The 27,680-nt window shown below is 37.7% G+C and overlaps 2 protein-coding genes across 6 annotated transcripts; one reads left to right on the top strand and one right to left on the bottom strand.

Annotated features, from left to right (window-relative positions):
• Positions 1-196: 196 nt before the first annotated feature.
• Positions 197-4,386, bottom strand: syngr2a (synaptogyrin 2a). The gene is made up of 4 exons (XM_052552150.1): positions 4,179-4,386; positions 3,269-3,506; positions 1,665-1,798; positions 197-1,572 (listed from the first exon to the last, which is right to left on the bottom strand). The coding sequence occupies exons 1-4, from the start codon at positions 4,275-4,277 to the stop codon at positions 1,375-1,377; spliced, it is 669 nt and encodes a 222-aa protein (XP_052408110.1). The 5' UTR covers positions 4,278-4,386; the 3' UTR covers positions 197-1,374.
• A 1,440-nt stretch (positions 4,387-5,826) lies between these two features.
• Positions 5,827-27,292, top strand: LOC127953128 (transmembrane channel-like protein 6). Of its 5 annotated transcripts, none has more exons than XM_052552082.1 (21): positions 5,827-5,973; positions 6,481-6,537; positions 6,734-6,814; positions 7,952-8,089; positions 9,700-9,831; positions 10,175-10,283; positions 10,414-10,501; positions 10,716-10,973; positions 12,770-12,930; positions 13,021-13,165; positions 16,539-16,706; positions 18,232-18,365; positions 19,056-19,143; positions 19,419-19,516; positions 19,591-19,686; positions 19,773-19,848; positions 24,248-24,381; positions 24,735-24,911; positions 24,995-25,073; positions 26,927-26,996; positions 27,090-27,237. In XM_052552082.1, exons 3-20 carry the CDS (start codon positions 6,736-6,738, stop codon positions 26,993-26,995), a joined length of 2,229 nt encoding a protein of 742 aa, XP_052408042.1. In that variant the 5' UTR covers positions 5,827-5,973; positions 6,481-6,537; positions 6,734-6,735; the 3' UTR covers position 26,996; positions 27,090-27,237. The 5 variants fall into 5 exon arrangements, with proteins under 5 accessions (XP_052408042.1, XP_052408041.1, XP_052408043.1 ...); XM_052552081.1 differs by having other exon boundaries at positions 6,710-6,814; XM_052552083.1 differs by lacking the exon at positions 6,481-6,537 and having other exon boundaries at positions 6,710-6,814; positions 27,148-27,292.
• The last annotated feature ends 388 nt before the right edge of the window (positions 27,293-27,680 follow it).

Here is a 27,680-nt window from a genome sequence, read left to right as displayed (position 1 = left end):
AAAATAAAACCCTGCAACATTGTACCCCATTGGTTTTCTTTGAAATATACAGATTCAAACATACAGAAACAACATCAATTTATCTGTGTTTGTGAGTAAAATTGAAATAGTTCGTACTGGTTGGGTGCGTAAATATGTAAATATGAACTAACCCCTCACCCAATCATTCCATTTAAAAAAAAGGATTCAACAAGTCTTTGACATTTTAACATTGGAAAGAATCAAGTGTTTATTGTGCAGCATTTCCTTACAAGAATGAGAATGTTGCAATACCTGCTGTTACAAAAAAATAAAAAAATAAAAAAACAATGGTGCAAAGTAAATGTACAAAAGGACACAACGTTTATGTGTTATAACAGAACTGTGTAAAAGACATTTTCCTAGCTCCAACAAAACACGTCCATATTGAAAAGAGTTTCTATTTAGTGGCCAACTTAAGATTAATGTATATTCTAGTTTCTTTCTTTTCTTTTTCATTTTAGGGAAATGAAGAAAACAGTAAAAGTGGTCTAAAATAGTCAAAGCAGAAATGCGTTAATAGAAATTAATTTCAATTTCTAGATACTAATTTCAAAATAAGGCACAATTTCAGTAGTAAGAGGTAGAAATCTTGCAGTGAATTTGGCCTGAAATAAAAAAACAAAAAACATTCCATTATATGATTGTTCACCACTTCAAACTCAGGTGCTTAACGTGTTCGAAAATAAGGTTTATTATCCACACAAAGCCTATTGTCTGTAACAAATTAAATTAAGGCACGTTTACAGTAGTTTGTTTCTTACCTCACAATCTCAATCGACCTATTCATCAGTTATCTATTCTAGCCTCAACAAGACTGAAGTTAGCAGTAATTAAAACCATTTGGCAATCAATTCAGTACATACTTTAAAAAAAAAGATATATGGCAATGCGATTCTTTTAAAGAATTACTCAATTGTGGCAATGTATTTGGCAAAGAGAATCTGTTCACTTTCTATTGTCTGCATATGAGGAAATTTGTTTCGATTCTACTTTTAAGGCACGTCAGTTCTGTAGACTTTCCTACATCGTGTGATTGTGCATTCAAGACATGGAATGAAGTAAATTCCATCAGTTTCTTAAATGTAAAAACCGCAGCTGGTGTGGAATCTGGATTTCACAATCTCTGCAAGGAACTTTTTAACTTAGGGTAGAATTTAGAATTCGCATCCGACGTAAATAAAAATAAATAACTTTTTTTTTTCTTCCTTTCAAACTTTGAAAAAAAAAAAAACACACCAGCGAAGCACACACCAATCCCAGGTCACAATTTCAACTCTTATGGAAAAGGAAAAAGCGGAGCTACTGAAAGTCCACACAGGTGAGCCTCTCAGACGCGTTGAAATGCCTTCCCCCTCAGTAAGCCGGAGGCTGATACCCCTCCTGTCCCGCAGCACTGGCGGTGAATGGGGACTGCTGATAACCCGCTGGAGCACCAGCATATGCTGAAGGGTACGGGGAAGTGTGGTCACTGGATGATGGATCATTGTAGCCTAGGCCAACCTCGTCCACCCCTTGGCGGTATCGGTGCAATGCGAATGTGGTAAGAACGCCCTTGAGAGAGAGATAAAAGCATGTTACTTGTTTCAGTAGCTCAAATATACAAGTAGACCGTCAGGCAGAACCAGGAAGTCAGATGTGCTCACCCAGCTGCCAATGGAGAAGAAGGAAAAGGTCACCACAGCTCGAGCTGCAACAACTAGGACCTCTGTCTGAGTTGTGTGAGACCACTGATTGGCCAGGACGCAGAAACACACAAACCACAGGAACGTCCACACACCTGATGAGAAAGCAGAGAGGAGCGTGAAGGGTTTGTTCGCCCAAAAGTGAAAATTCTGTCATCGTTTACTCAACTCCAAATGACTTTTGAATCATCTACAAAAATACAACTCAAGATATTTTTTTACGAAACCTGAGAAGTTTCTGTCCCTACACTGAACTTTAACGCTTCACAAAGTAAAAAAAAAAAAAAAGACAAACTAATCCATACAAATCGTTTGTTCTAATGTGGAATGAATGGACATACGATACCATATTAGATCAGAAAAAGTCAAATAAACCCCTTAACGTTTCATCATATAGAGTGATCAAACCGCTGATTTACCCCTATGACCTTTTTGGATCTGAGGAGTTTTGGTTATGCAAACTTTCAAAGGATGGAAACCTCGCCACATAAAAGGGGTTAAATAATGACAGAATTTGTATTTTTGGGTAAACTAACTGATTATGAATAAGAGTGCGTGAGTAACAGAAGGTATGGCTCTGTTTCAAGCCATTATGAGCATTTAAGTCAACGTAAATGTGCTTCAGACATGAAGAAGGCAACCTTGCTTTGTCCTCTTAAACATCACAGCATGTGTCCTTCAAAGAGAAGGAAACGAGCTCCATTCAAAAAAAAAAAAAAAGAGGGTAAGCCAGTTAGATAATTATAAATATACTCATATTTCATTACACTAAAAAGTATTGAAAAAAAAATTAACTTTTTCATCGGTTTTGAAGAAAAAAAACTAAATAAAAAACAATTCCTGGGTTATTCCTGACCTTAGTTTAAGGTTTACTTAATATATGTAACCAGGCCACTGAACTTGGGAACATATAAAAAAATTTAATGTTCATAATGAACCATATATATCTGGAAAACATGGGACCTTGGAAGTGTAGGTAGGCTAAGAGACTATCATGTTGTTAGCTTAGCAACATGCTAACATCATGGAAACTCAGCTGGAATTGCAACTTTTTACTTTCTATTTTAGATATTGTTCAATATCACACAGTTGTGAAATTCCATGACCAACATGATGCCAACATTTATGCCTTTGAACTGCCTGCCTAGTAGACCTTTTTAAATCTGGTTAGCCTAATAACATTTATGAACTCCTCAACTGTGTAAATAAAACCGATCCCAATTCGAATTTGTACTCTGATTGCTTGTGCTCTACTATCGTTACTGTGAGATGTTATAAATTATCTCCAGAGACATGTCAAAAGTTGTGAGAAGTATTATTACTTATCTCTGGAAATGTCCACGTATCATTGGTAAAAGTCATGGATGCCAGCTCTCAATGACCGTAAATTTAGGTTGCTTTGTTGTTGCATTCGCTGGCAGTGTGAACAGTGTGAGCTTTCAGTGCTCTCACTAGGTTTTAGATCCAATCAAATATGTGGCTTTTAGACACTGTACTAAATAAAATGAATTCTGCAATTAAACTTAAAGTTACTGACAAAAACCAAAATCTGGAACAATTCTTACCAGAGAAACAAAGATCACCCAACACAATGTATTTTCTCTCGTTGGCATTGCTGATCTGGGGGAAGTAGGCATCCAGCACAGTGAAGATAACACAGACCAGGAAAGCTAAAATCCCCACACCAACTCCGTAGCTGCAAGCACTGTCATTCTGATTGAACATGCATTTAGTGGTGTCTAAATGCTGATCATTTATGTAGCCTTCAGAAACTATTGTGGCAAACACCACTATGGCGAAGATCTGCGATGGAAAGAAACAGAAATCTCTTTAATAATGCATCATCACAGTTGTATTCACACACACAAAGGAAACTTCTACTGCGAGAGTTTACACAGTACAGTGTCTGTTTGAATGGGAGGCGTGACGCTCTCACAAGATGTCTACGTTGGTTATCAAAAAAAAAAAAAAAAACTATATATTTACACAGAAAAAGATTTAGGTACATGCATTCAGACCCCTACGTCTGCTTAAAAGTGCTGTCTCAAAAGATTTAACATTTAAAAATGCAATATTTTTTTGTAGTTCAAACTGTGTGCTTCCATTCTCTTTCTAAAAAGCATTTCTTTGCAGTAGATGGAAAAAGAAGAAGAAGAAGAAGAAGAAGAAAATGGCCAGTGTAATAACAGGTGATGAATACACACAAACTAGCTGCAGAAAACTAAGTATTTAAGAGCCCCTTTGTTGACGTCTTGAGTTTACCCGTGTTGACAAGTCACATGATGCAGACCTCAACAACAAACTCCCAGACTACTACTGCTGCTTCCATATGGTCTGTGTTTTGCAACTTGTGACAGCAGAATTGAGATTTCAGTTAAACTAAGACATTTTGAGGCCAGCGCCAGTATTACAAACTTTCACCGAGTGGTAGGAGCACTAGCTCGATTAGCTGGCGATGACTTTGATCTAGCTCACCCAACTCAACAGCCTGGCGATAGTCTGCGGTCGCTTTACAAAGCTCCAGAAATCGAAGGCTCCTCCGGCCAGCGATGCACCGTAAGCACTCGTCTCCATGTCCGCGTTCGTGACACTCTAGCCCCTCGTTAGCGCTTCGGCGGGTTGTCCGGCTTGATGACACACTGTTTACTTTCACAATTGTTTCCTGAAAGAACCGCACCACCCTTCAAGGAAGTACATGTCACGTCAGAACGAGAACTGCCACATTTTAATATTTGAACCGCCCCGTCTGTCTGTCTGTCTGTCTGTCTATCTATATATCTATCACTTTAATACTTGATATAGGATGTCATTCTGTTGATGTACTCCAACAGTGCTGCAGGCTGAGGCTTCAGTAGTATTTGACATATGGACATGATTAAATATTCATGAGTGTAAAGACGTTTCCAGTGTTGTTTGTTCGGGTGTAGTCCTGATGTTTTATCAGTTTGCACACAAGGGTTTGCCTTTGAGTTTACACGTACAGCTCTATTAGTCTGACTGCAGGAGCTGACCACGTGGCCTCAGTCTTTGGGGACTCATTCACACTGTGTAGCTACCATATGTATGGTAAATATATACACACACTTTACCGACAGAAATACTTTATTTATGCTGTTTGCTGTGCTTTTAGTGATTCTTCGTGAACTGCATAAGTACCTAAGTACCGAATAATCCTCTAGGTGGCGCTATTAATCTACCTATAATTGAAATACTCACCTAAAAACGAATAAACTTAATAGCTCCATGTCTTCCTGAGCTGAAATAATTTCTGTAGTGAAATACATCAAAGTGATGATACGTTAAAGAATGTCCAGTCAAAATTCTCTCTATATTGAAGAAATTAAATCATGCAGGTTTGGAATAGTATATATTCTTTTATTTTTTGGGGGGAACTATGTATCAACTATCCATGCAGTTACTTCAATACAGTGGATGCAAAAAGTATTTGAACAAGTAAGCCACAATTTAAAATGCATTCTTTTTTTATTTTTCTTTTTTTTTATTTTTTTATTTTTTTTGTAGCCTACATAATAATAATAATAATAATAATAATAATAATAATAATAATACAAAATCTAATTTAAAAAATAAAATTAAATAGATAGCATAAGCACACTTTTCAATCCAAACATCTCACAAACTGAAGTGTGTTAATATGATTCAAAAAGAAACAGATGCACAAAAGTGCATCACTCCAGAACTTGCTGCGTCTTTGTATCAATGTAGATGGGGATGCTCTCTGACAGACACAGAGGATTTCATTCAGTAGACAATTATTTAAGATGCATGTACCAAACTCAAATTGATGTTGTTTATAGCTATCTATTGTGTTTTCAAAAGGTGTGATGCAAATTTGACACGGGTCGCACTGTCATGAGGTCTGTAACGTATGACTGAGTCTGTTGTAGCTTGCATTTTCAGATTAAGGCTGAGCAGTCTGTATCATGTTATGGCTTCTGTTTACAATTTCACATACCACACTGTAATGTAAAATACCTGTCTCCCTATGTACAGTTGTTTGTGATAATAGTACCAAACCAAATAATAATGAAGAAAAAAATAAATAAAAAATAGTAAGGCGTCAGCTCGTTCTTGTTTCTTCCTCTTGCCTGTGGTTTGTCACTCTGTATGAAGTCTGTCAACTGTGAAAATGTTTCTGCTTATTCGCAGAATGGGTACTGTTGAAGTACCAGTCTCTTTTTATTCGTATGGAAACTTTGAACAGTGTATTTTTTTCTTAGACTGTGCTGGAAACTTCACTGCTGTTTAGGTGAGTATCGCAATTGGTGCTACTTTATCAGAACAGCTGCGAAATCTGCTTTTGCTGTTTAAGATGAGTGTTGTTGAATGAACATCGGAGGTGTGATGATAGAACAACTCAAATTAGTTCTCTTGTGATACTATACTTTCATGCTTTATAAAAGTACGTACCATGAAAATAATATACTTTAAACGAAAGTACTTGATCTTGAACTGGATGTAATGTTTGCGGACATTTAGAGTTTTATTGTAGGTTCACTTTATATTAAAAGCAGGTAAATGAATATACAAAGGCATTTAGGCTAAGCTTTAACATTGTTTAATGCCATTTTATTGATTAGCATATTTAACTTTAAATTTGAACATCAAAATAAAACACTACAGTTACATTATAATCAGGTACTTTACATGCGTGTTACTATACAAGTCAACACATCAAAATAAGTGAAAATAGGAAAATATTCCTAAAACAGTCATTTCAAATGTGTTTTAAAATAAAATGTGTAATTTGACTCAGGTCTGAAGTCTCATGGTCATCCAAGCACACTTTTATCACATTAATATTATAATATCTGTAAGTAAAGTTTTCTAAAATATACTTTTAAAAAGTTAACTGCAATTAATTGCATTTCTTTTTTTTTTCTTTTTTTTTTTTTTTTTTTTACAAGAGTAGTTTAATGTAAAGAATGTAAATCCCAGGCAAATATTGTCTTTTACTATGAATATTAATTTCTGTTATGGCTTAGCACCTATTGCTTACACCACTCTAGACATGGAGTGGACTTCCAGTGAAGATGAAGACCAGGAACAGATTCAGCTCAAAGCTATTAGACCACACAGAGCAGTGAAATGTGAGTACTGCACCGCATATGCAGCCTGACGTAAATCCTATAGGGAAGAAATAACTTCTTAACTTATTAATGTTAAAAAGTACATTATTTGGTGTAATGCAATGTGTATTGTGGTTTAAAGTTAAAAAATATTATTTTCCACATAATGTAGGCTACGTTATTGTTGCTCATCTATGCCCTGCCTTTCTGAAACTTTCTGTTGATTTTTACAAAACTCATCGTTCTGAAAAGCAAGGTGTGCTCTGATTGGTCAGCTATCCAGTGCATTGTGACTCAAGCGTGTGACGGAAATGTTACGCACCTTAACATACTGTGATGCCGTGTGTCCCGGTGCAACGAGACTTAACCAGTAAAAACCATTACAAACAAGGCTTTTGTTACTGATAATTAATGATTATAATGACTTATACTGTCTTTTTAAGCATTGCATATCACGCTACGTAAAACCATGTCTGCATAGTGATCGAAGAAACGACAAACAATAAGCTCTAAGTTACACTACACTGCTCAAAACTCACGTTTGAATAATCAGTGGCAAATCCTTTAAATATGTAAACGTACTTTCAGACTTTGAGTCAGAAGCACCAGACTGTCCTTGCAAAGTTGGAATTGCCTCACTTCATAGGAGCGGACATTGTAGGCTCACAGGAAACAGTCCTTGTTCTCCGCAATCTGCGTGGCAACATCTGAATATTTGGGTTGAACTTTTCTGAAACAGTGTTGTAGATACAACTTAACCACTGGTTTCTAGTTGTGTCCTCTTTTGGAAGACCAAACAAAATAGCTTCACTTTCACATGAAACCCACAGCTTCTCCCCCACATGGCACCGGTGGGAACATCGTGAATAAAAGTTACGCTACTTTCTTTGCGTGAAATTTGGGAGGCGTTATGCAAATCTTCCCCCATCTTGACATAGACATGTGGGGGTGAGTTAGAATGAGCCGTTTTAGGTGGCAGTGGTTGACTCTTAACTTTGATAAAGAATATCTCTGTGGGTTTGAGACTTCAGTCTTTGCAACTTTGCAGATCTTCTTTATGCACCAAGAGCTTGTAACCCCCCAAAGAGGAAGGAAAAAATGAAATCGCATCATATGACTGCTTTAACTTTAACTTCTAACTTTTTCTTCTGTTTGTAGTTGATCTGACAGAAACAAATCGAGAAGACTTAGAAGCTCAGCGTTACCATGAGCCCAAACAAACGAATGCCCTGCAAAGGAACAGTTGGTCCTCTTCAACCCAGAGGGTCCTGTCCTCCATGCCTAGCCGCTCTATCAGTAAGAAAATGTTCCGATACTGGTTTTTTTTTTTCATATAGATTTGCACATTTAATAAAATCATAGCTGTTTCACTAAAATATGTCAAAAAGAAAATATATGATTTTCATTGCATCAGACAACAAAATAATAGTATATGCAAAGAAACCCTTTATGAAAAAGAGCATACTTTTAGCATACCTTTAAAAAGAGTATGGATTCCGGAAATAAGTGGGGAAGTTGTGGCTTAATCGTTAGAGAGTTTGACTTCTAACCCTAGGGTTGTGGGTTTGAGTCTACAGCCATCAACACCACGACTGAGGTGCCCTTGAGCAAGGCACCGAACCGCAACTGCTCCCCGGGCACCGCAGCATAAATGGCTGCCCACTGCTCCGGGTGTGTGTTCACAGTGTGTGTGTGTGTGTGTGCTCTTTGGATGGGTTAAATGCAGAGCACTAATTCTGAGTATGGGTCACCATACTTGGCTCTATGTCACGTCACACACTCACAAGTGTAACCTGAAACTAATATTTTTGGACAAGTTATTTACAATTTTATGAAAATGTGTTATAGTTTAAAATTATATTAAATGCATTTAGTTAAACTAAAAAGTAATTTGGACCCACTAAAGCAGGACTTAATTACCTCTTTATATGTGACCCTGGGCCACAAAACCAGTCTTAAGTTGCACAAGCATATAGCAATAGCCACAAATACATTGAATGGGTCAAAATGATTTTATGCCAAAAATCATTACGGATATTAAGTAAAGATCATGTTCCATGAAGATATTTTGTAAATTGTCTACCGTAAATATATCAAAACTTCATTTTGATTTGGATTTTTTTGCACTGTCAGATTCCAGTTGTTTCTCACCCAAATATTGTCAGATCATAACAAACCATACACCAACAGAAATTTATTTATTTATTCATTTATCTCAATTTCAATCTCAATAATTATTATGTCTCTTGTGTATAGTTCTGTCTTTGAAATATGGAAAAAGTGTACTGCTGAATGTACTGGAAAGCATTTATGGTCAACTAAAATATTATTTAATGTAATTTCTACTTAATGTTGTTACTTTAAATACATTTAATTACACAATATTATTTAATCTGCAATTATTTTTTTAAGCATATACTATATATATATATATATATATATATATATATATATATATATATATATATATATATATATATATATATATATATATATATATATATGCATATATATATATATATATATATATACATGTATTAGTGTAGTGAGTTCAAGTTCTCATTCAATACAATTAAGTTCTAGAAATGTCCTCTGACCGGTGTCTTTAAGTGTTATTATTATTATTATTTAAATTGCTTACACACAAAATCTTTACTTGCAACATAATTTCTGAAACGTGAAACTCAATTTTTTTTTTTTTTTTCAAATGCAATTCAAATGTAATCCATCATATTTTACGGTATTTGTAGATATTGGTAGTTGTTTTACGATACTTGTAGTTATATTATAGCTATTGCACATTGAGATACAGAAGAGCAGAGACTTCTCCATAGAACACATTTATTAACTCCAGTTTCTAGTGCAAAATGTCAGTGTATGATCATTTTTACTTTGCCTTTTCTCAGGATTTAATCAGTCGACTGCGTTCTCCCGATCCACCGAGTCGCGAAGAAGACGACCTCTTAGCTTTGTGTCTACCGCTCACTGCACCACAGACCAGGATGTCTTCAGAAGGCAGCCAGACTGCCAATATAGTGGTTTGCAGCCTTAAAACATTCTCAGTGCCAACTTTATTTGAAGAGAACGTGACTCATATCATGAGGAATCCAATTTTTCTAGATCTTTAAAGATAAGAGCATTTGATGTACTGTGAAACATATGTCATTCAGAACTTCCTCCTCAGTGACAAAGTTCACTGAAACTAGACTGCAACAACCACTTGTTGTATCCTTCTCTAATTTAGCTTCACACTTATTTACATAAAAGTCTTAAAAGCACAGCAACAAGAAACAGGCTGTTTACAGAAAGATATGGAGAAAAGAATCTTAATTAAGATTAAAAGTGGACCTCTAACACTTTGTTTCTGTGTTCTGCTTCTAGTAACTCAAAATGAAGACCTGCTAAACAAACTACAAGGTTTGTCTGCAGCTGAATGTGTGCGGGTGTTGCGTGAAATGCCTCTTAGTGTTTTGGAGAAGCGTCAGATCAGGTACAGAATACAGTGTAATACTCACTTTTAGACAGCACAATTACATCTTTAAATATAGTGCAATAATTAATTTGTTCTTTGTGTCTAAATAGTGCATTTCTTTGTATCCTATCTAAATGTGTCTTTTTAGAGCTTGGTTTGTCTTATGGGATGCTGGACAGCCTCTCTCTGCTAACAGAGTCCAGTGCTGCCATCGGTTTAAAGCTTGGTTCTTGAAGGTGAATGCCTTCTTCTACAGCAACATTAAATTCAACATTAACACATGTATCCTTCATTGCTTTAACAAAGTAGGGGACACCAGTTTGTACCCTGTTCATACAAATAAACATTGAAAGTGGCATTTTTGAATATTTCAGATTTTCTGAGTAGAGTTTAATACTGAAATCAACATTTCTTGATTCATTAACCTGTATACTTGTTGTTGCTGCATAGGTTTTGTGTGGTGGCTGCTACGGAAGGGTCTCCCAGCAGAAATCCATACAGCTCTGGCATGGAGTGCTTAAAAAGATCAGCGCCCACTTTGGCACTGGGATTCTATCCTATTTCATCTTCCTCAGAAGACTGTTACATTTCAACATCCTCCTCTTCCTCATCGCAGGCCTTTTCCTGGTTATACCACAAATCTCAAATCCTTTTTCATCACAATACAAACCTGAAGCCACAGCTGACCTCTGGATGCTTACTGGCATGGTAATATTTGTATATTTAAAAAAGTTGGTGCTTTATATTAGGTTTTCCAGTTCCTGGAAATTTAAAGGGATAGTTCATCCGAAAAATTAAAATTATATAATTAATAACTCACCCTCATGTCGTTCCAAACCCGTGAGACCTCTATTTATCTTCGGAACACAGTTTAAGATATTTTAGATTTAGTCCGAGAGCTCTCAGTCCCTCCATTGAAACTGTGTGTATGGTATACTGTCCATGTCCAGAAAGGTAAGAAAAACATCATCAAAGTAGTCCATGTGACACCAGAGGGTCAGTTAGAATTTTTTTAAATATCGATAATGAATTTTGGTCCAAAAATAACAAAAACTATGACTTTATTCAGCATTGTCTTCTCTTCCGTGTCTGTTGTGAGAGAGTTTTAAACAAAGCAGTTTGTGATATCCGGTTCGCGAACGAATCAATCGATTCCAGATCTTTTTGAACCAGTTCAACAAATCGAACTGAATCGTTTTAAACAGTTTGCGTCTCCAATAGGGCTTGGGCATTGTGACATCATTACTTGGCGTGGCCGCCGTGTTGATGGCCTCCTTTACTGCTACTCTGACTACTGTGCAGTGTTTAGCCGTACTCCCTCTCATCCGTGTGTCTTAATTTGATTAATTAAAAATCAATTTCAACCATGGTAAACCGTTGCTGTATTGTGGGGTGTAACAGCGCAATATATAATCGCCATGGGGAAAATAAAATGAGAATGGATTAGCTTTCCACCGCTTTCCTGCTTGGCGGCGCCACCACGGAGACCATAACATCTGAATATTCATTTATATAGCTTAAATCAAGAACATTGAATATAAGGGAAATTTCCCGGGTTACTCATCCAAAATAAGTGTAATTTCAACATTCATCTTTCTGTTGCTATCCCTCTGCTGACAGCAGAAATCTGTACTACAAAACTGCTGCATTAACTTACGTTAAGCAATCTGTGAAGCTAGGTCTGACATGACTTTGCTTACATATTGGCGTGAAATTGTGCGCTCAAAACAACCATGCTGTTATCTTAAAAAGCCCAACATCATGCTAAGGTTGCTTTCAAGTAAGCAAAATGATGCTTTGAAAACATCTGTTCGCTGGAAGGGCAAGGAGTAGTAACAGGACAACAGCACAGAGACTTGACAGGTCTGATGGAGGGGCTAAGGGGATATTTTACAGGAAAATACTAAAACGGGAAGACAGCGGGAAAAGAGCTAAAATACGTGAGAACCTCAAAAAAAAAAAAAAAAAAAAAAAACAACGGGAGGGTTGACAGCTACTAACTACACTTTTGAAACACATAGTTAAAAGCCCATGTGTGAATGGTTGTTAGCACTAACAGTTACTAAACTAGCAGCTAGGTAGCGCGCAGCTTACCTTTGTCCAGATTACTGTATTACTGTATACTGTTTGCCGGTTCTATGATCTGCAACTCCTGAACCCATCCATTTGTGAACTGCACATGAGACTCCAATAACTTGTAGCTTCGGAACTATTCTGAAGTATGGGGGCTAACAAAACAAACAAGGTAGCCAAGGATATCTGTAATGTAAAAGTGTGGCAGCAAGTCGTCGTCGGTGATCCATTCTTTGTTGGGAATTTCATATGGATCCACTTAAGGGGTTTAACTGTGTTCCGAAGATAAATGGAGGTCTCACAGGTTTGGAACGACATGAGGATGAGTTATTAATGACATAATTTCAATTTTTGCGTGAACTATCCCTTTAAGATGGCCCACATTTATATTACTTGGACTATGAATGCTATGTTTTTTTGTTCCTCAACAGGGCATTCTCACAGACTCTGTGATGTTTTATGGCCACTATGCCACCAATAACACCTGTCAATTGGAAATAAAACCATGTTCAGACAATTATAACATACCGCTGGCATATATTTTTACTATTGGAACAGGCATGTTTATCACATTTGTGATGCTTGTTTACAGGTTTGTCTGCTTTCCTTATACATTATGCTAATTCAAATTCACATCATTTGCTTGCTTTGTGATTAAGTGAAATTTTGTTCATCCTTTCAGTATATCTAAATCATTTGGAAAGAGTTCTCGCATTTTCAAGACTACCGGTAACCTAGCTTTAAAGGTTTTCTGCTCTTGGGATTTTAAAGTCAGCAAGAGACGGTCTGTTAAGCTGCAGTCGGTGAACATCTGCATTCAGCTGAAGGTTTGTGTCAGTATTACTCTTCATGTTAAAACTAATTTATGACCCAGAGAAGTAATAATTGCATTGAAAAATGCCATGCACAAGAATTGCTATATTTGAATATATGTTTGCACATTAAAATCAGATAATTGATGCAGTATGTAGTCTGGCATTGTCATGATGGAAAATGCAAGGTCTTTCCTGAAAGAGACGATGTCTGGATGGGAGCATATGTTGTTCTAGAACTTGGATATACCTTTCAGCATTGATGGTGCCTTTACGGATGTGTAAGCTGCCCATGCCACACGCACTCATGCAACCTCATACCATTAGAAATGCAGGCTTCTGAACTGAGCGCTGATAACAACTTTGGTTGTCCTTGTTCTCTTTAGTCCGGATGACATGGCATCCCGGTTTTCCAAAAAGAACTTCAAATTTTGATTTGTCTGACCACAAAACAGTTTTCCACTTAGCCACAGTCCATTTTAAATGAGTTTAAATGCGCATCTGGATCATGTTTACATATGGCTTATTTTTTGACCCTATAGAGTATTAACTGGCAACGACGAATGGCACGATGGATTGTATTCACCCACAGTGTTTTCTGGAAGTATTCCTGAGCCCATGTTGTGATTTCCATTACAGTATCATTCCTGTATGTGATGCAGTGCCGTCTAAGGGCCCGATGATCATGGGCATCTAGTATGGTTTTCCGGCCTTGACCCTTACGCACAGAGATTGTTCCATATTTTCAGAATCTTTGGATGATATTATGCGCTGTAGATGATGATAACTTCAAACTCTTTGCAATTTTTCTCTGAGAAACTCCTTTCTGATATTGCTCCACTATTTTTCCAGCAGCATTGGGGGAATTGGTGATCCTCTGCCTATCTTGACTTCTGAGAGACACTGCAACACTGAGAGGCTCTTTTTATACCCAATCATGTTGCCAATTGACCTAATAAGTTGCAAAATGGTCCTCCAGCTGTTCCTTATATGTACATTTAACTTTTACGGCCTCGTATTGCTACCTGTCCCAACTTTATTGGAATGTGTAGCTCTCATGAATTCCAAAATGAGCCAATATTTGCCATGATAATTCAAAATGTCTCACTTTCAACATTTGATATGTTATCTATATTCTATTATGAATAAAATATAAGTTTCTGGGATTTGTAAATTATTCCATTCCATTTTTACTCACAATTTGTACAGTGTCCCAACATTTTTAGAATCGGGTTTGTATATGCGATACGAAAGATATTGCAAATCCTAAACTGCAACTTCCATTTTATTAACTTTCTATAGTGTTAAAAAGACAAGGCCAAATAAGCTTATAATAGCTGGATCTGTGCCTGTGCCCTCTCTCAAGTATCGTTCACTCCGCCAGTGTCTCGCATACACAGTTCGAGAAGGGTCTGGCTGCAGACTTGCACTTGCATTCTCAGACTTGCACTCTGAGACTCTTGCACTTCCGCTAGTGACATCACTTGCAGTCTTTATTTTTTTTATTTTGTTCTATTTATTGATTACTTTTTGTTTGAATCTCTCAACATTGTACAACATTAGCCAGGTGGTGAAGACAAGAAAAAAAAAATTTAATTACAATGTCACATGCAATCATATAGGACCCTGTGCTTGTTAGTCTGAAATAGCTGCCCGGAGGCGTTGCCAAGATGGCGGCCGAGTGGCACGACATGCCTAAAAGGACTTTGTTATTACGCAACATTGAGGGAATGTGTAAGAATGGTCATGAGAATGGTCATTGAATAGATTCTGGCACTGTATCTCTCTTTGGGGGAGACATCTTCACTTAAGGCTCCCTCCATGCTATCCAAAACCCTTCAGGAAACAGTTAGTTTGAATGGCAGTGCATATGTGGCAGCAGGTCAGGCTACAGCTTTTAAATGGCTTTTTAAATTATGTGTTCAGTATTAACCCTGTCCATTTTCTGGCATTACTCTGATACTCTTAAGGCACCAATATACTCACATTTTCGTTCTTTGCATGTAGGCAAAAAGAAGTTTGAAAAAGCTGAGTGATGATATAATTTTTTTTTTAACATTCCGACACCCCTATGATGCGGGGTGTAGGTTAATATAAACGTGTCACAACACTTGCACGTATGTCTCAATCACAATAAAGAAACAATGATGGTGTATCTACTTGTATCTAAGTGTGAGACAGGTACCAATGGTCAGAATATTGTAGGTAAAAGAATAATGATTAGCAGCAGTTCAGAGTCAAGTATCAAGTTTGCAAAACAAAATAACCATTCCATTCCCAAAATCAGTCTTTAAGTTTCAATGGCTCATAGTCTGAAAACTATAGTATGATGTGGAAAAAATATAGGAGTCACCTCAATAACACTAAACTAATATTTTATAAGTGTTCATTTATTTTATTAAACTGGATTAAACCTTTTAATATTTTATGTGGTGTCATGATTTGATAGAGACATTGGTTTATTATTGTATAGTATTTTAGCATTTCATTTATTGTATACAGTAGTCAGTCAGCTATTCGACACAGTGTATTTATGTTGCTAGTGACTTAGATATGTTATTCTCCTGCCACCTGACCTCGGATGAATGAGAAAGTAAGAGAGAATTTTTTTTTTTTACTTCAACGAAGGTGGAGTTCCAGAACACACTCACCAATCGCCATTCGCCACGTACCAATGTTATCTGAAAGGTGTTTAGGAGCCAAAACTAACTCCCCCAGAAAGTTTGCTTTGGTGAGCTGTTTCAAATTGCTGAAAAAAAAAAAAAACTCAATACGAACTTTGCTTCGGCCTGATTTTGTTCAAAATTATGTAATATCTGTTCGTACTTCGATTTTGTTTGAAATATATCGTGGCCTTTATTTGTATTCATTTAATTTTTACACATAATCACTACTTAAATGAAGAGTTGTCAGCTTAAGTCCACACTTCACAGAAATGTATGGTTCTATGTGTCTCCTACCACAGTTTACTTTTTTATAAAACTCTTAACCATTATGAATGGTGAGATGATTCTGTACTTTACGAGAAGGTTTTGTAAGTATCATAGTTCTACATCCTTCTAAAGGAATGGATAGCCATTTAGAACAGTATTCTAAAGTCAATATCATGGTTATTAATAATGACTCAAGTGTTATCAAATCCATCAGAAGGAATTACTTTCCAAAACTAAGAACGTTAATAGTGCGTTACTCATTTGTTCTTGTGTTACTCATTAATGATGGAATAGCATTCTATTGTTAAAATACTTCCTCCAAAACAACTGCATAAGGCATAGTTGTGTTTGATGATAATATGAAGCAGGAATGACACTTATACGTAATATTGCAAGCATATTTTTCGACTTTTACAAAGAAGCTAAGATTTGAGTGATTCCATTTTTTGTTTTAGGAGATGCTGTCTGAGATCAGCTGCAAAAAACAGAAGAGGAACTTGCATTCGACTTTTGGCTGGTTGAGTCTACACTTTCTTGTATGGACCATTTGCCTGTTTTGCATAGCTATTTGCATGCTGGCTGTATACCACTTTCACCCTTACCTTGAACAGGATAGTAAAAAGGTAAGGGTCTGCTCATAGTGTTGAAAGGGCAACAGGATGCTTAACACTTAAGATATTACACCGTTCATGATAGAAAATACCAGTCACATCCTGTTCAGTTCTCACACCAGTTATTTTTGCTGCCTCATTACAATTAATGCAGACAACTTTATTTTCAACATCCGCATTGCATGGTTGACAGTTTTCTTCCGATTTCATCAGAACATAGTAGACTCAACATCTTGAAAACACTGTCTGTTGGACTATTGCCTTATATAAAACTATGATTCTGTTGTCATTGTGTTTTGGTTTTCAGGGCCCATATTCACAAAACATTGTATCTAACCACAAAGAGTCCGCTTAAACAGAAGTAAAAGTTTTTAGCTAAGGGTTTTCTTTTAAAACCTATTCATAAAACTGCTGCGACAAACTTTTACTAAGGAATAGAAGGAAGTTCTAAGCTAAGAGTAAGGGTGGCTTGGATGATGTAAGCATGCTTGCTTACTATGCACACAGTGATTGGCTGATGGGGACAGATATTTATTCATAGAAATATTCTAGAGTGTGATATTATGTTGCCATGTCAAAATAAAGGTTTTAAAATGTATGTTTAGTTTAAATAATTAAACAATATTATTTAATGTGTTAAATGTGTGTGTGTGTGTGTGTGTTCAGCTAATTGTCTGTAACAGGCTGTATGCTTCTTGTAAAAAAAAAAATAAAAATGTTTTAGTTTAGTCCTTTTAAGTATAAAAGACATCCAAAACAAAACAGTAAACCAAACTGAACACAAGAGCAGGTGTTACTTCTTGCCCGATTGATTAAAACAAGCATATAATCAAAGTACATTTTGAAGTTGGGATAACCTCCAAAACAAAGGTCGATACCTTTTTAGAAGCACAGTATCATAAATTGTTTCTAAAATGTTTACGTTCCGAGGCAGATTGCCAGCAACAGCCATTTTAGGAATAGTTTTAGGTTTGGTCTTAGTGACTTAGGAGTCCTATCCACTAATCCTAATGTTTCACAGACGTAGGAGCTAGTTTTAATGCTAAAATGCTTTGTGAAATACTCTTGGAGCAAAACCTTCGGAGTCCTAAAGGATTTACATGCCCTTTATTTTAAAGATTTTTTTCCTAAAGAGTTATGAGCTACTTTATCCTTAAGATGTTTTGTGAATACGGGCCCAGATCTCCGTGTGGAGCACCGGCTGTTTTCAGACTCCTTCTAAATCACACTGAACTATTACAATTAATGGCATAACGAGTGTTTGTCTAAACTGACATTTCCTACTGACACACTACAGCAAAAGATATAAATAACTGACTTATTAGAATTTTTTTTTAGCTGGTGAAAATACTAGTCTTCTAATAATTTTGGCCACTACTGTATGTTTTTTTTTTTATTATTATTATTCTTTCTAGAATTGTTTATGCATTTCTGAAAATTCTTGTTTCTTTGTCCTTCCTTTAGAATTAAAATACAATCCATTATTTGATATATTGTGTGTTTATGTCTTTGTCATATGTTGGCGAACTCTGTTCAGAAAGCTGTTGATTTGCTGAAACTGCCTTTGGTCGTGTCTTGCATCAGTCATCTACTGCCTGGTTTCTTCGACATGTTATCCAGGGTAGAGCATTACGCCTCCCCAAGCACTCGGATTTATGTGTCCATTGCAAGGTCAGGGAAGCTCTTTATTATTATAATTTTTTTCTTACCATCTGTACACTTATTTATTCACTTCCTGTCTAATTCTGCTGTGAGCGAAGCTCTGTTTCCTTTTTAGTGCAGCAGGAAGCAAGTTTAACATGCTTCATTTGATTGCCTTTGAATGCTAAATATTTCCTGCTCACCAGCGTGACATTAATTTAGCATGACTCTTATCTTGAGAACTACTCCAAACCTTCAGAGAAATTGTTTGTCTGTTTCAATTGCACGGAAGTTATCCAACCAAACCACTGTGTTAAATAATTTAATAATTTTGTGTAAATATAACACAAGCAGTATAACACAATATAAGCAGTATAACACAAATTAAGAGATTATTGTGGCAATGTTAATAGCGAGAATTGGACCTTAAAATCAAGTGTCACCAAAAGGTTATTCAAATGTATTCCTTGATAATTTAATAGCACGAATACAGAATACAAGATTCTTCTCACACGCTTTTGAAATGAGATAAATTTAAGTTTTCCATTTAAATATATAGCACTAATAACAAATAACATATTTTTGCATTTCCTGCTTTTATTTTAGAAATACCCATGAATTTCCCAGTTTGTTTTAACATAAGACTGTTTGTTATCAATAGAATCAAATTTCCGAGTCACTGCATGCACATCAAAGACCTTTCGGTTTCTTCTTTCACAGGAACCTGTTGTTGAAGGGTTGCATTTTTAGTGCGTTGTGTTACTACTGGCTCAAGACCATTTCTGGCAAAGGACAAAATACACGAGAGGTGACCAAAAACACAAAACCCGAACTTTTATACTCACACACACACACACACACACACACACACACACACACATATATATATATTGACAGTATGTTATTACAATAACAACAAAACAATATTAAGCACCCAATCCTTTAAAGTTGTATGATAATAATATAACTTATATTACAAATAATTACAAAATACTCCTTTAAAAAGAAATATAATTTATAGGAGCTTATTAGTTGAATATGAAATGAAAGCAGGCTTGTTTTTTGATTTGTGGTTACTTGCAGTGTTGGGAGACATTGGTTGGTCAAGAGCTTTACCGTTTGGTTTTAATGGATCTGCTGTTTGCGATGTCATACATCATCTTGGCAGAGTTTCTGTGGGGGTAAGTTCTCATGTTTCCATATGATAGCAAAGAGATGTTTAACAGGGATGTGTTGACTCTTTCTGCACCTTCAGGCTGTGTATAAGAAACATCACATTAAGAAGAAGGAAACTGGAGTTTGACATCGCACGGGATGTTCTGGAGCTCATCTACGGCCAAACGCTTGTGTGGTACTGTCATCTCCTCCTCATGAAGACACATCACATTGTGTTCTGACAGCATCTCCCTAACAGAATTTTCCGTTTTCTCTTTGTAGGTTTGGTGTGCTGTTTTCACCGCTGTTGCCTGCAGTTCAAATTGGGAAACTGGTTCTACTCTTCTACTTCAAAAAGGTCAAGATCTTCTTAATCCTTTTTTAGGCTTTATTGGGTTGAAGGTGCATGGCGGATAGAAGATTGAATGTAATGTTATAAATGCTAAAGTGTACGGTAGTTCCCCCAAAAATGAAATTATGTTACCATTTAATGACCATGATGTTGTTCTTAGAGCATAAAAAGAAGATATTTGCTGAAGGTATGAGCTTAGAATAGCAAATGGGAATTTCTGGAAAACTGTCAAGCACAAAAAAGACTAAAAGTGGATTATGTATTTCAGGTTTTGTGAAGAGATACAACAGCTTTGTGAGAAGCAAGTGAAAAAAATAAGTTATTTACTTGCATCACATTTTTCAAACTTGTCATGCCATGAATTAATGGCATCAAACCTGGTGCAAAACATTTAAATTCATGCATTTAGCAGACACTTTCATCCAAAGCTACTTACAGTGCATTCAGGATATATTTATTTTTTTACCAGTATGTGTTTTTCCTGGGAGTTGAACCCACAACCTGTTGCGCTGCTAACGCAATGCTCTACCACTTAGCCACAGGAGCACACACTTGACTGAGCTTTGAAGACACCAGGACATGTGGGAATTTTAATTAGATGAATTACAGTTATTTTCAGTAGCTAACAAGCATTTGTCCAAGCAGTTGTCACATTTTCAAAACTCTAAACACAATTAGCACAGCATCTGTCTATTGTGGCCATACCATTCACACATTTCATGTCGTTTTCACACAATATGGGGTCATTGAATACATTTCCACAATGCTTACATTTTCTGAACAGACAAGCTATACCTCCCAACAAAATTATGGATAATTTTTGTGGTATTTACAAATGTTAACACACAACATCCCACAATAGCAAAAACAATGTTCCAAACCTTAGATACAGTATAAAAACCTCTGCTTCTGCAATGATATCAGTTCAAAAACAATATATCTTAGCTGATTTATGTTGTGTAAATTGGGCCAACCACAACTGATTCCAATCTGGCTTAGACTCAATGGCAGGGGTTATTTTTTTCTATTACATTGACACTTATACAATAAAAGGAGGACTTTGAAGAGTGATGTTTTTGGAAACAGAAACAGAAAAATACAAACACTGTAATGTATGGACGATGAAGAGTAAGAGCAAGGGGCCCAGTCAGAGGAGCAGGAGCAGTAAGAGAAGCAGGAGCAGTGAGAGATGCAGTGAGGGGAGCAGGAGCAGTGAGAGGAGCAGGAGCAGTGAGAGGAGCAGTGAGAGGAGCAGTGAGAGGAGCAGGAGCAGTGAGAGGAGCAGGAGAAGTGAGACGAGCAGGAGCAGTGAGAGATGCAGTGAGAGGAGCAGGAGCAGTGAGAGGAGCAGGAGAAGTGAGAGGAGCAGGAGCAGTGAGGGGAGCAGGAGCAGTGAGAGGAGCAGGAGAAGTGAGACGAGCAGGAGCAGTGAGAGGAGCAGTAGCAGTGAGAGATGCAGTGAGAGGAGCAGGAGCAGTGAGAGGAGCAGGAGAAGTGAGAGGAGCAGGAGCAGTGAGAGGAGCAGGAGCAGTGAGGGGAGCAGTGAGAGGAGCAGGAGCAGTGAGAGATGCAGTGAGGGGAGCAGGAGCAGTGAAAGGAGCAGGAGCAGTGAGAGGAGCAGGAGCAGTGAGAGGAGCAGTGAGAGGAGCAGGAGCAGTGAGAGGAGCAGGAGAAGTGAGACGAGCAGGAGCAGTGAGGGGAGCAGTGAGAGGAGCAGGAGCAGTGAGAGGAGCAGGAGAAGTGAGAGATGCAGTGAGGGGAGCAGGAGCAGTGAGAGGAGCAGGAGCAGTGAGAGGAGCAGTGAGAGGAGCAGGAGCAGTGAGAGATGCAGTGAGGGGAGCAGGAGCAGTGAGAGGAGCAGGAGCAGTGAGAGGAGCAGTGAGAGGAGCAGGAGCAGTGAGAGGAGCAGTGAGAGGAGCAGGAGCAGTGAGGGGAGCAGGAGCAGTGAGACGAGCAGGAGCAGTGAGGGGAGCAGTGAGAGGAGCAGGAGCAGTGAGAGGAGCAGGAGAAGTGAGACGAGCAGGAGCAGTGAGAGGAGCAGTAGCAGTGAGAGATGCAGTGAGAGGAGCAGGAGAAGTGAGAAGAGCAGGAGAAGTGAGAGGAGCAGGAGCAGTGAGAGGAGCAGGAGCAGTGAGGGGAGCAGTGAGAGGAGCAGGAGCAGTGAGAGATGCAGTGAGGGGAGCAGGAGCAGTGAGAGGAGCAGGAGCAGTGAGAGGAGCAGTGAGACGAGCAGGAGCAGTGAGGGGAGCAGTGAGAGGAGCAGGAGCAGTGAGAGGAGCAGGAGAAGTGAGACGAGCAGGAGCAGTGAGAGGAGCAGTAGCAGTGAGAGATGCAGTGAGAGGAGCAGGAGAAGTGAGAAGAGCAGGAGCAGTGAGAGGAGCAGTGAGAGGAGCAGTGAGAGGAGCAGGAGCAATGAGAGGAGCAGTGAGAGATGCAGGAGCAGTGAGAGGAGCAGGAGAAGTGAGAGAAGCAGGAGCAATGAGAGGAGCAGTGAGAGATGCAGGAGCAGTGAGAGGAGCAGGAGCAGTGAGAGGAGCAGTGAGAGGAGCAGGAGCAGTGAGAGGAGCAGTGAGAGGAGCAGGAGAAGTGAGAGGAGCAGGAGCAGTGAGAGGAGCAGGAGCAGTGAGAGGAGCAGTGAGATATGGAGTGAGAGGAGCAGTGAGAGGAGCATGAAAAGTGAGAGGAGCAGGAGCAGTGAGAGGAGCAGGAGAAGTGAGACGAGCAGGAGCAGTGAGAGGAGCAGTGAGAGGAGCAGTGAGAGGAGCAGGAGCAATGAGAGGAGCAGTGAGAGATGCAGGAGCAGTGAGAGGAGCAGGAGCAGTGAGAGGAGCAGGAGCAGTGAGAGGAGCAGTGAGAGGAGCAGGAGAAGTGAGAGGAGCAGGAGCAGTGAGAGGAACAGTGAGAGATGGAGTGAGAGGAGCAGTGAGAGGAGCAGGAGAAGTGAGAGGAGCAGGAGCAGTGAGAGGAGCAGGAGAAGTGAGACGAGCAGGAGCAGTGAGAGGAGCAGGAGCAGTGAGAGATGCAGTGAGAGGAGCAGGAGCAGTGAGAGGAGCAGGAGCAGTGAGAGGAGCAGTGAGAGGAGCAGGAGCAGTGAGAGGAGCAGGAGAAGTGAGACGAGCAGGAGCAGTGAGAGGAGCAGGAGCAGTGAGAGATGCAGTGAGAGGAGCAGGAGCAGTGAGAGGAGCAGGAGCAGTGAGAGGAGCAGTGAGAGGAGCAGGAGCAGTGAGAGGAGCAGTGAGAGATGCAGTGAGAGGAGCAGTGAGAGATGCAGTGAGAGGAGCAGTGAGAGGAGCAGGAGCAATGAGAGGAGCAGTGAGAGATGCAGGAGCAGTGAGTTGTTTTATTTTACCACCCCACTCTTTTTTATCTGGGCTGTTGTACAGGAACTGTTCAGAATGCTCTTATGTGTTTCATGGATACATTTTCTGTTCTATCATACTGTGTTTCTACTGTACCTCCTGCAGTAAACAGTAAAGGAAAAAAATAGCTTTTTACTGGAATCCTTTTGAATGTGAACATTACTGTACATTTGGACATACAGTTCCTAACCAAGAAATTTAATGTAAAACAGTGAATTGCATGTTTCGCATGCAAATACCTGTAAAACTGAGACTGAAAAGTCTATTCAGTTTTTGTAATGTCAACAATAGCCAGTATTTTGAAACCTGGTGTACTTTGATTGACTGCATGTACCTTGTGAGGTGAAAACAGGTGTTATTCTTTGACAGGATAATTTAATTTTGAGTCAGATTTCCAGTGTTTTGGTAAAGTTGGTGTGTGCAGAGAAAGATGTGTTCTATTTTGAAATGACGATTTAGTATATATATAACAAAATGTGTTTTTGAGAAGAAAATTATCCATTTGGCCAATTGTGTTTTGTAGGTGTGAGTCTGTGTTAAGAGTTTAGAAAAAGTATCTGAAGTATGGTTAAGCGCTTGTTAGCGATTGAAAAAAAACTGTAAAACACAAAGCTATTGTATGGCTCCAAAAACTTGGAATATAGCAAGCTATATGAGCTTCCTTTATAGTGTTTTTTTAAACTTTGACCCTTATAGTAAGGGTACACATTACTATATTACAACTTTAGTGTACTAATATGCACCTTTTTTTGGGGTGGATAGGGTACCAGGTTGTCCATACAAGGGTGATCTGGGAGAGTATACCCTTCCTTAACCTTTCATCATCCAGTTTGGAAATATGAAACAACAAATAATACAGGAAAAAAAGAGAAAACAATACATAGTTGTAATTATGTCAGAAATTTCACATCTGAGAACTGTTCTTTTTGTGGCAATGTACTGTAGACAAAGAAATTGTGTCTTTAATGCTATAATATATCACTGCAGATGTTAATTTATATAATCCAAGGTCAATTACCTTCCTGTTTGTCACCCCCCTTTTATAGACGAGTTTGATGATGAACTTTCAACCACCCAGGAAACACTGGAGGGCCACTCAGATGAGCTCATTCTTCATTAAACTCCTGTTTTTCCCCTCCTTCACTGGGGCCCTGGCATGTGTTATTTATGCAATGTGGAGGTTTGTCTCTTCATATATATAGATATACTGAAATAAATAATGTGTTAATACACACCCTAGAGCTTCCTCTCTACAAGGTGGTCTATCACAATAATAAAGAAAGACAATTTGATGGGACAGTTAGAGAAATAGCTGTCTTAAAAATAATTCTCTTATTGGTCCAAATTTATTATTATTATAATTTTTTTTTTTTTTTTGAGTGGAACACAAAAGATGTTTCATCAGGTTTTGTCCTCCATAGGAAATTTCACATGCACACACGCTCATTCATACTGCATGTTTTTCTTGACAAAGCAAATCATGTCAGTTACTGTACATAAAGTCATTAAAGTGCAAGTGTGTTGTTCTTTTAGGGTCACGCCCTCATTAAATTGTGGGCCCTTCAGTAACCTCCCCAGCATGCTTCGCTTAGGCAAGGAGTGGATCAAGAACCTGGGCGAGTCAAAACCCAATATGTTTTGGCTCAGCTGGGCTTATAATAACCTGGTGGACAACCCTTTGTTCCTCTTCATCACTGCAGGCCTGTTACTGTGAGTACTCCTTTGCCTGTGTGTCTTTATGGGTGCAGTATGGATATGGGTCATATTTAACAGTCATCTCTGTCTCTTTGCAGTGCCAGTATATACATTCACATGCAAGTTTTGGATGGCCAAAAGAGAATCATTGCTAAGTTACAAGAACAAATAGACAATGTAAGTATTATGAGTCTTGTGGCAAAGTACGTAAATGTGAACTTAAAGCAATAAATGAAAATTACCCCATGATTTACTCACCCTCAAGCCATCCTAGTCGAATATGACTTTCCTCTTTCAGATGAATGCAGTCGGAGATACATTTACAAATGTCCTGGCTCCTCCGAGCATTATAATAGCAGTGAATGGTGGTTGAGATTTGAAGCCCAAAAAGTGCATCCATCCATCTTAAAAAAATACTCCACATGGCTCTGAGGAGTTAATATAGCCTCCCTGAAGCAAAGTGATGCATTTGTGTAAAAAAAATATCCATAATATCTAAAAATGTATAAACCATAAGCGAGTGGTATAATGTAATGAAGTGAAAATACTTTGTTACAGTACTTAAGTGTTTTTTTTAGGAATATCTGTACTTTACTTGAGTTTTTACGCTTTTGATCTCGTGCAAACAAGTGCGCGCCGTCACGACTGTGAATGATATAATTTCTCACTCAAGTCAGGGGTGTGCGATGCATCATCTTTTGCGATAATATAGTAAGTGTTGTTGTAATGATATGTAATTTGAAGTTATCAAGTAGGCTATATCACCAAATCACACAGAGTGCACACACATTCATTTATTACTCTATTAAAACGAAATATTCAAGGCATTCTAAATTGTAGATGGCAAAAATGATTCCGTGTTCTTTTTATATGTATATAATTTAATGTATGACTAGTTAACTTAATCTATATCATGCAAAGAGTACCGTTTTTCTGCAGATGCATGAACACATTAAATAATAATTTTATACAAGTTCATTAAAGCCATAAATGACTAACATTTTAGACATAATAGTCCTTCTTTTTGCAGTATTCAACGTTTTATGTAAAAAAAAAAAAAAAAAAAAAAAAATAGGCTTATTTACACATCTGTATCTGCGGTTTAAATGAATCCATCTCCCCTCTGACATATATTGACTGTGTAAATACATGCTATTTCAAATGCAGATTCCAGAAATGTTTTCTTATGTCAGGATGAAAGACACTAAGTACCGGAAGAAGTGCTTCTTATTCTTATCCAAAAATATAAAATGGAAGAAATAGTTAAAACTGAAGACAATCTTGCTACTTAAGCAGTGTATGTGAACATTTTTATGTATTTATCTGCTTCTTTTCCATTTTGCATTTACTTTTACTTTCAATATTTCAGAACATTTAGGATTTAAAAAATTTATTTTTGTACTTTTGTACAGTACTTTTTGTACTAAGACTTTTACTCTAGTAATATTTTAAACGGTGACTTAAGCTTCTACCAAAATCTTTTTCTTGTAAGAAACTTTTACGTTTATTTGAGCATGACTTTAAAAAAAAGTAAACCAACGACTTTCAGATACTTTATACACCACTGCAGTAAGCTCTTGCGAGAGAGAGTGGCGTTCCAACAGATGACATAGATTGTAGGTGAGGCGAAAATATTGTTTTGCCCATAAAATAAACACAATGTGGTTGATTCAGCAAGAATAGCATCATAGATTTTACACTCACACACACCAACCTAACCACATATGTGGTTCACAGGGACTATCCATAGCTGCAATGTTTTATATTCTGAGCATATCCAATTGTCTATCCCCTAACGTAAAACCTTTGGCAGTTTTTTTGTTTTTTAGCAAGTTTTTAAGCCAGTTGGTTTACAAGGTCACACTATTCTCATTGAATCACTGAAATTCTCAGTGATTTGAGGTGTCATCAAGTGTCTAACACACATGGTTTGGGATCAGTAATGCCTTCATAAACATGACAAATTACAGTAGGCTATCTTGTTTTGACAGCCTATTGATTTCTTTCTATCATCTCATCTGTCTTATTAGGAGGGGGAAGATAAGAAGTTCCTTATAGCTAAACTGCAGGCCCTCAATGAGGCAGGTGCTCAGAACTAAGGTGAGCTTTCAGTCTTTCACTGTAACTACAAATACTTTACTTTGTTGTGTGCATTCAGAATGTTTGATGTTCAGATAAATTAATGTTTGACAGATGAAGGCACATTCCACACCTTTCAACTTGCAGAGGTTGATTTCCTTCTTGTGAACAGGGTTTTTTTCCATGAACTTGTCACCTGCTGATTACTAGTTTTATCCAGGAAGGCTGAATTCTACAGAAATGGATTCGGAAGAATGCAAGAATGTTAACCCTTCAAAAATAAAATCATACTTGAGAAACCGGTGCATCTTTTAAAGAACTCAGACAACAGCTGCTTTTTTGGAGACCAGTGATACTGATATTTAGTACTGTTACTGTCATTTAGTCATATAATAATAATAATTATTTTTATTTTTATGTAAATGAAAAAGTTTATTTTTGCTTGTTGAAATGTTTTTTTATGTCAGTTCTTTATTGGAACTGCTAAAGAGCTATATTTGTGTATGGTTGAAGATATTTAGAGAATGCTTGTATAGTGCGACATGTTAAAGATGAGATTGACTTCAGTTTATCTAACTGCTGTGGTTTGATCATTTGAAATCAATCAATAAATGCAATATTTATGCGTTAAAGGTATGATGTGTGTGGTCTGACCTAGTTTTTCGCAGTCTAATTTTAGTCATCTATTGTCAGGTTATCTGATTA

The sequence above is a fragment of the Carassius gibelio genome, chromosome B3 (assembly GCF_023724105.1).
Source record: "Carassius gibelio isolate Cgi1373 ecotype wild population from Czech Republic chromosome B3, carGib1.2-hapl.c, whole genome shotgun sequence".
NCBI lineage: Eukaryota > Metazoa > Chordata > Actinopteri > Cypriniformes > Cyprinidae > Carassius > Carassius gibelio.
Note: the sequence above shows the minus strand (reverse complement) of the source record. Positions and strands in the feature narration are given on the sequence as shown.